Source organism: Electrona antarctica, assembly GCF_951216825.1.
Source record: "Electrona antarctica genome assembly, chromosome: 18".
NCBI lineage: Eukaryota > Metazoa > Chordata > Actinopteri > Myctophiformes > Myctophidae > Electrona > Electrona antarctica.
In genome coordinates, this window is record NC_136799.1 from 4,692,104 (window position 1) to 4,700,989 (window position 8,886).

The window sequence follows — 8,886 nt, forward strand, 5'->3', positions numbered from 1 at the left end:
TAGTTTAATGATCCAGTAACACACCTTCAATTGTTTTCTCTCTCTCTCTCTCTCTCTCTCTCTCTCTCTCTCTCTCCCTCCGCCTAGCCTATACCTCTCTCTCCCTACATTCCACACCTGCGCCCTCGAGCCGCTGCATTGCCCCCCCACCCCCCCCCCCCCCCTCCTCGCGCGCCACCGTCCAATAGCAGCACGGGGTTTTCCTCGGCGGTGGGCGTGGTCCCGTTATGAGGTCACGCACGCACGCACGGCTCGAGCCAGGAGAGAGAGAGAGAGAGAGAGAGGTAGCCAGCGCGCGCTGCTTGCTCTGTACAGTACGTGTGTGTGTCACTGACTGACTGTAGTGTGTGTGTATATACACAGACAGAACGGCTCGCGCGCATTCCGCGCAAGGAAAGGAAGGAAGTGGAGAGAGAGAGAGAGAGAGAGAGAGCGAGAGAGCACCAGTCAGAATAGAATAAAGTCCTGTCTCTCTCTCGTCTCGGCAGCAGTCCACACTAGGGCAGCGGCTCGAGCAACACACACACACACAGTGGAGAGAAAAAGTGACGTCGCTCGTAAAACAACGGGACAGACATATTATTTTGGCAGCAGGAGGAGGAGGAGGACAGACAGGACGGTGGACAGGAGGACAGGAGGAGGACAGACAGGACGGAATGGGACGGCACGAGGAAGAGGAAAAGTCTGCGGACGTGATTTTGTTTCTGAAGAACTGAAGTGATTTCCGTGCGTTGTTGTTTTTGCTAATTTCCTCCTGGATTTTTCTCAGTCAGTCAGTCAGAAGGACTCAGGAGGGATTTATTGGTGGATTTTTATAGATATATATTTGTGTTGCTGTGGTTGTTGTGTTGTTGAGAGCGTGTGTCGTTTGTTCGGACGGAGTGTGGACTTCTTCTTGAACACGCACACACACACACACACCGACATTCCTCCGTCCAGTCCGCTGCCTGACGGAGGCGGGAGGAGGAAGGGGCAGAGTCGGCGAGGAAAGAACCGACCGACCCACCGAGCCACCGGGCGGAGGAAAAGTTTCCACACTGTTTTTGAATGCTTTTCCTGGTGGTTTCTTCTTCAATAATTCTTCTCTTCTCACGCGGACCGAGGGGACGGTGACCGCCATAACTGACAGCCAGCCAGCCCACTACTGACTGACTGTGGACGAGAAGTTTAAAAACGATTTCTTCCTGACATTTGAGAGAGTTGTTGACGTTTATGTAACCGTCTGTCTGTCTCCTCTGCTCTCTGCCTTCCAGACAGAACCTTGTTTATGTCGCTTCACTTTTTATATACAAGACAAGAAGTCTGCTTTTAGGAGGACAGACTGCAGTCAAGGAACCAACGGAAGTCATATGTCACTGCAAGACATGTGGGCATAATAATAATAATACTACTTCATAAAGCCAAATCATATTCTCCTGGACCTTTCCTGGAACATTCGTCCTTTTCGCGGTGGAGTTGAATTATTATCGTATAAATCAACGACATCATTGCATGCAGGTGGTTTGAGTTTTGACACTTCAACACCACAGCAGCAGCAGCATAGGAAGGATTAACACACACACACACACACACACACACACACACACACACACACACACACACACACACGGCTGATTCTATCTCGTTAATTCTGTGTACTTGCCGTGTCGGGTGTGATTAGACACGCGGGCAGCCTGAAGCGGTGCGTGGGATAACGAGACGGAGTTCGTGGGCTTTATTTCCCCAGTGGTCCCCCCCCCCATCCATGTTGTATGCATAGCGTTCTGTATCTGTAGCCGACGGGCATCATCACAGCATACATATGGCTGTCTGTACGCGCTGCTGACACCCACCAGCGGTTCTTCTAGGTTGGGAGATTGGGACTCTGTTTTTGTTTTTACTTCTGGACATTTGGAACTACAACGCAGTTAGTTTGGACTGCAGGAAGGAAGCAGTCTGGTATCCTCTCTATAACAGGAGCGTGCGTGTGCGTGTGCGTGCGCGTACAGGACCCATTAACGGACCATCTGTCAGGGGTGCAGTTTGACCCCGGTGCACCTGACCGACCCTGACCCCCCTCTCCTCCCCCGGGGGCAGTCAGACAGGCCTTGGGGTCGTATTCTCCACGGATCAGCTGAAACACCTTGTGTGTGTACGCGTGCGTGTCTCTTTTTTTAGGGGGGGTACTTTTTCCCCACAGTTTGAAACAAGTAAGCCTCTCTTATACTCTTGTCATGTGGGGACCCACTGGAGACCAGCCGGTGACCCGTACCGGGCCAGAACCCAAGGTTTAATCCCTCCTCACCCCCTCTCCCTGGGTCTTCGCACTTTGGAACATATTTTTCGGGGGATTAACTGTGCGGATCATCATCATCATCTTCTCCTCTCTTCGTCCATCACCATCATCATCATGCCACTGTCTTGGTCCTCTTCGTCGTCGCCATCATCATCCTCCGGGCCGGCGCCGCATCGTGCCGCCGCCCCGGCCCGCCGGTTCCTCCTGTCGGCGTCCCTCGCCCTGCTGTTCGCCTCCGGCCTGAGCAGCGCGCTGCTGTGCCTGCCCTGCGACCAGTCCAAGTGCGAGGAGCTGCCGGCGGGCGCCTGCAAGGGCTCCGCGGTGCCGGGCATCTGCGGCTGCTGCCGGGTGTGCGCCCGGCAGAGGAACGAGACGTGCGGGGGCGTGTTCGGGCTGCACGGCACCTGCGACCGCGGGCTGCGGTGCGTCATCAGGCCGCTGGACAACGGCGACAGCATCGCGCAGTACGAAGTGGGAGTCTGCGAAGGTGAGTACAGTCCGTCAGTAGTGACGTTGTTTGGTGTGTGTGTGTGTGTCAGAGTTGCTCACGACCTCATCCTGGCCTCTCAAAAAGTATAATATCTCCCCTTTCCAGTTTCCACGCGGGAGACTGTGTGTGTGTGTGTGTGTGTGTGTGTGTGTGTGTGTGTGTGTGTGTGTGTGTGTGTGTGTGTGTGTGTGTGTGTGAACAATCCACGCACACTCATTCATTCAAGCGTTTGTATTACTACTTCACTCCCTCACTCACTGTACTTGAATACCTTCCGTTGATCTATCTATACAGTACAAGTAAGACGCGCAAACGCGGGAAGCGAACGCAGCTCGTAAATTGCAATAACAACAATTAGAATAAATTACGTACTTTAAGGTTTTTTTTAAGTTAAGTTTTTTTAAATTAAATGTTTTTTCAAGTTTTTTTTAGTGTGTGTATGTGTGCGTGCGTGCGTGCTTCTTTTTTAGGTTTTTTTTTTAAAGTTTTTTGTTTCAGTTTTTTTTTAAGTTAAGTTTGTTTTTAAGTTAAGTTTTTTGTGTGTGCGTTTTTCCTTTTTAAGTTTTTTTTTTAAGTTAAGTTTTTTTTTAAGTTAAGTTTTGTGTGTGTAAGTTTTTCCTTTTTAAGTTTTTTTTTTAAGTTAAGTTTTTTTTTAAGTTAAGTTTTTTGTGTGCGTTTTTCCTTTTTACGTTTTTTTTTTAAGTTAAGTTTTTTTTAAGTTAAGTTTTTTTTTAAGTTTTTTTTGTGTGCGCGCGTTTTTCCTTTTTAAGTTTTTTTTTTTAAGTTAAGTTTTTTTTTAAGTTAAGTGTTTTGTGTGTGTGCGTGCGTGCGTGCGTGCGTGCGTGCGTGCGTGCGTGCGTGTGTGTGTGTGTGCGTGCGTGCATGTGTGTGTGTGTGTTTTTGTGTGTGATACAGCTGCGCCCTCTGGTGGTGGGCGGGTGGTGTTACAGCGTGACACACACACAGACACACACACACACACACAGACACACAGACGTGATCTGCTGGGTCTCATAGTAAATGCTCACTGCGTTCGCAATCATCACCTCCTACGTTTCATTTTGTGCTCCACGATTCTCTCAATCTCATGTTTTGCCATGAAAATATGTTATTGTCTTTGGTTTGGTCTGTAGTTGCTGAACTACATTGAAAATGTGGCGCCTGGAGCCATAACTACTGTGGCTTTAAACAGACAACATCAAAGTGCTCGACTTAAACCTCTCAAAGTCTGTCTATTGTAGCAGAAACATAAGAGTAAACATAAATAAAATAAAGTGGACAGCCACAGTGCTGCACGATTCTTGCACAAATGTAGGAATTGAGATTACGTTGGTCAGTGTTTCCCGCAAAGTGGGGTCCGTCCGGGGATCCCCAGGGGTCCTTGAGGGAGCTCCAGGGCGTCCCCATAGCAGCTAAATGATAGTTTGGAACCAAATGGACCCTTATGGGTCTGTAACTCTGAGAGTGTACGAATGGTTAAATTAACATTAATTTTACAATATAAATTGGGGTCCAGAGTACTCCCAGAGATAGAAATGCCATTGCATGGGTGTCCGTCCGTAGATTAATATGCATGTCAAACTGGGGTCCTTGGAATTAAACGGGTTGAGAATCACTGCTAGAGCCGTAAAAAATCTTCTCTTATGGGAGTCCCTGGCATATCTTTTCAAATGGGGGTCCACGGGCTAAACTAGTGTCAATTTTGGGGTCCTCAACCCATTTTGGGCGGGAACCCCTTTTGGTGTTTGTATTATAGTTTAGCTATTGAAAAATAGCAGATCTACAAGCTCATAGCGCGGCACCGAGTGCCGCGCTATGAACTTGTAGGTCTGCTATTTTTGAAGAATCTTGAAAATGTGGCCCCAGTCTTTGAATATATATTCTTTCAGAGCGAACATTTTTAACTCAAATCTTTGCTTCTGGGGGGGGTCCCTGGAACAATATATTGTCAGATGGGGGTCGGCGGCCAATTACAGATAATCTTGGGGGTGACCGTGAGAACCACTGACATAGAAACATGGGTTTTTCAGAAAACTGTCAGGATTTAGAAGACATTTGTAGAATTATTCTCAGGTCAAAATGGGTTAATGTGAACAAGTTTGGGAGCCGCTGGCGGAGGTGTCTGGATCTTAGAACGCCATCTTTCTTTCTATTAAATATTGTGTAGCACTAGTTTAATTCCCAGTCCTACTCTCATCACAATCTGTCAATCAAAGTGTAAACTAACCTCGTTAAACAGCAGCATCCATCCGTCCGTACTGTGGGGAAAGCTTTAGCAAGAAAACGGCATATCGACTTTATACTGTTTGTGGAAGCTTTCCCAACAACACAGAAAATACCCTAAAGCATAGAGCCCCCCATGTGGGGTTTAACCCATTCAGGCCTGACGTCGAAAAAAAAAAAAAAAAAAGTTTTCTAAATCATGACAATTTTCGGAAAGATTTGAGGCACATTTTAACGATTTTTCAAAAATAGCAGACCTACAAGTTCATAGCGCGCCACTCGGTGGCGCGCTATGAGCTTGTAGATCTGCTATTTTTCAATAGCTAAATTATAACAATGTTTAAAACACCAAAAGGGGTTCACGCCCAAAAATGGGTTAATGGTTAATGTGGTTAAACGCTAACGTGACATGGATGCGTTCCAGGTCTCAATGGATTAACCCATTTAGGCCCGACGTCGAAATAAAAAAAAAAGTATTCTAAATCCTGACAGTTTTCTGAAATACCTATGTTTCTACTAGGCCTATATCACTCAATATTTAATGTCAAGGACTCCAAAAATTATATGTAATTGGCCGCCGACCCCCCCCCCCCCCCCTGTCTCAAAATATGTTGTTCCAGGGGCAACCCCAGAAGCAAAGATTTTAGTTAAAATCGGTCTCTCTGGCCTGGGCCATGGCTCAATGGTCCAGGCACCTTGGCTGGCAATCCAGTCTGGCAGTGTGCCGCGGGTTCGACTCCCGATCCCGACGGCCTTTACCGCATGTCTTCCCCCCCCCATCTCTCTCCCCATTTCCTGTCGGCCTACTGTCTGTCCCTCCATAAAAAAATAAAGGCGAAAGCCACAAAAAAAAACATTAAAAAAAAAAAAAAAGTCTCTCTGAAAGAATATCCCATGGTTTGCGCCACATTTTTCACGATTTTTCAAAAATAGCAGACCTACAAGCTCGTAGCGCGTCACTCGGTGCCGCGCTACGAGCTTGTAGATCTGCTATTTTTTAATAGTTCAAGTTTTAAATATAGCTTAAAACACCAAAAAGGGGTTCCCGCCTAGAATGGGTTAAGTGCATCTTCACCCACTTTCTGCCTTATCTTCACTTAATGTTAAGTGGTCCTCACGGTATTCTGTTGCCTCGTTCTAGGAAAGCCCTGCTGTGATTGGCCAGTGGTCGCTGTGATTGACAGTTCCCGTTTGACCCATTTAGACCCTGAGGACGATTCTACAAAATGTCTTCTAAATCCTGACAGTTTTCTTGAAATATCCATGTTTCTATGTCAGTTGTTCTCAAAACATTTTCATGTCAAGGACCCCCAAATATTATATATGTATTTGGCCACCGACCCCCATCTGAAAATATGTTGTTCCAGGGACCCCCCCCCCCCCCCCCCCCCCCCAGAAGCAAAGATTTGAGTTAAAAATGTTCGCTCTGAAAGAATATGTTCAAAAGGGTTGCGCCATGATTTAAAAAAAATAGCAGACCTACAAGCTCGTAGCTTGTAGATCTGCTATTTTTCAATAGCTAAAAGTTTAACATAATTCTTAAACACCAAAAGGGGTTCCCGCCCTGAATGGCTTAAACCTAACCTCAGTCCACCCCCCCCCCCCCCCTCCACCCGGTGGTCCCCGGACCACACTGTTCTGAAACAGTGGTTCTCAAAACGTCCACCGGTGGGGCCCCCGGCCCTCAGGTTGAGAAACGCTGTATAACACTAAAGTATTCATGCCTACGGGGGAAGGTCCCACGCTCTGTGAATCCACAATGAGAATCAAGGTTACCAGCGCCATAATATCCACAGGCCAAATATCTGAACGCACTCATACGTGTAGAAGACCGTTATTACATCGACAGTTAATGGAGTGGGAAGTGTGGAACAATGCGCAGACACACACACACACACAGATACACACACACACACACACACGCACGCACGCACGCTTATTGTTCACAGTGTTAGTTGTGTGTGTGTGTGTGTGTGTGTGTGTGTGTGTGTGTGTGTGTGTGTGTGTGTGTGTGTGTGTGTGTGTGTGTGTGTGTGTGTGTGTGTGTGTGTGTGTGTGTGTGTGTGTGTGTGTGTGTGTGTGTGTGTGTGTTTGTACTATTCACATCTTGAAACAACCTGTTTGTGCTTTCTTATGTTGATTCGGGTCATTGTATTTGCATTGTTCTCCATATTTGTTGAAAAATGGCTGGGGGGGGGGGGGTGGGGTGAGCAAGCAAACTGTATTGTTGTTGTACGTGTGTGTGTGTAGTTGTATTGTATGTTTTTATTCGTGTGTGTGTGTATTTGGGGGGCGGCGGTGGCTCAGGGGTAGAGTGGCTGGATGGAAACCGCAAGGTTGCCAGTTCGAACCCGGGCTCCCCCAGAGTTAGTGTCGAAGTGTCCTTGAGCAAGACACTGAACCCCTAATTGCTCCCGATGTGCAGGTTGGTGCCTTGCATGGTTTCCGCTGCCATCGGTGTATGAATGTGTGTGTGTGAATGGTTGAATGTAATGCACAATCTATATAAATTTACCATTTATTTGGGGACTCCTTTGAAAACGAGATGATGCATCTCTCAAGGCGTACCGTTTTCAGACGTATTGTACATTTGACATGACCGCACCACCACTACGCGTCAGACGTCATGGGCTTGTCACGCAAGCAGAGAAATGTGTGTTGTTTACATTTGTAACGCTGTAACGAAGGTAGAGAGCAGCCAGACCTTGACTGATTAGTTTAAATAAAAAAAGAAAGAAAAGAGAACCCTCTTAGCAATGCAACGGCATGACACGGCAAGGATGCTGAAAATGCTGACACCGCTGTCGGCATTTTTTTTTTTCTTTTTTTTTTCGTTCCATTGTTTTTTTCTTTAGGGTAAAGTATTACCACAAGTGGAAGTGGGATGTGTCGTGCATATTATTTAATTTCACTGAATCATAATTGCTTTCCCCTCTATCTTTCTGCTGCCACACCTGCCTCCACAGAGGATTCCTAGCAAATTGTGGTTTGGGTGATTTGGCAGCAGCAGCACACCTCATGTTTTCCCTCGGAGGGTAACGGTGCAGTCAAATGAGCGTAATTAGCGCCCGGGACAATTTATAACGCCTCTAACGGTTCTGGATGGATACTGAGTACCGAGTGCTCGCCTGAATAGTAAACTGTTGTTAACCACTTGATCCCCATAGCAATATGCATGGTCCCTATTCTGTGGACATTTGCAATGTATTGTGATGTCGTGTATAGATCAGCTATTGTTTTTTGTTGTCACAGTGGGACGTTTCTGTGCGGTAGAAACCAATGTATCTCCATATTTTTTTTGTTCTTTGTAAATTCGTAAAAGAAAAATCACACTCGTGTGAACTGAGTGGTGTAAGGTCTTATATAGCCTGATCAGCTGTGGTCTGACGTAATGTCTGACGTAATGAAATCACACCCTGGGTGAACTGGGTGACCGTAGCAACCATGCTCATTTTTGAGTGGTGTAAACCACTCCTACAACTGGCTTTTTTGTGCAGAAAAAATGAGCATGGTTGCTATGTTCACCCTGTTCAGACACGTAACTGAAATCACACCCGGGTGAACAGGGTGAACATAGCAACCATGCTCATTTTTTCTGCACATTGTTTCACCCGGGTGTGATTTCATTACGTCAGACATGATTTCATTACGTAACTAAGGCTATACCTTACACACTCAGTTCACACAGGTGTGATTTTTTGAGCACAGACAGACAGACACGTAAACTAACAAAGCCAGTCGTAGGAGTGGTTTACACCACTCAAAAAATAAATCACACCTGTGTGAACTGAGTGGTGCAACTCCCCTCTCCCCCTAACCCCCCCCCCCCCTCTCTCTCTCTCTCTGTCTCTCATTAGCAGTCAACAGTGCAGCACTATCTCTCTCTCTCTCTGTTTCT

The 8,886-nt window shown here is 46.7% G+C and overlaps 1 protein-coding gene across 1 annotated transcript in view; it reads left to right on the top strand.

Annotated features, from left to right (window-relative positions):
* The first annotated feature begins 291 nt into the window (after positions 1 to 291).
* The window catches only part of crim1 (cysteine rich transmembrane BMP regulator 1 (chordin-like)), a 327,198-nt gene continuing 318,603 nt past the window's right edge, over positions 292 to 8,886 (top strand). The window contains exon 1 of the mRNA XM_079527939.1: positions 292 to 2,762. Within this exon, the coding sequence (XP_079384065.1) occupies positions 2,390 to 2,762 (373 nt within the window). The 5' untranslated portion in view covers positions 292 to 2,389. The remainder of the gene's footprint in view (positions 2,763 to 8,886) is intronic.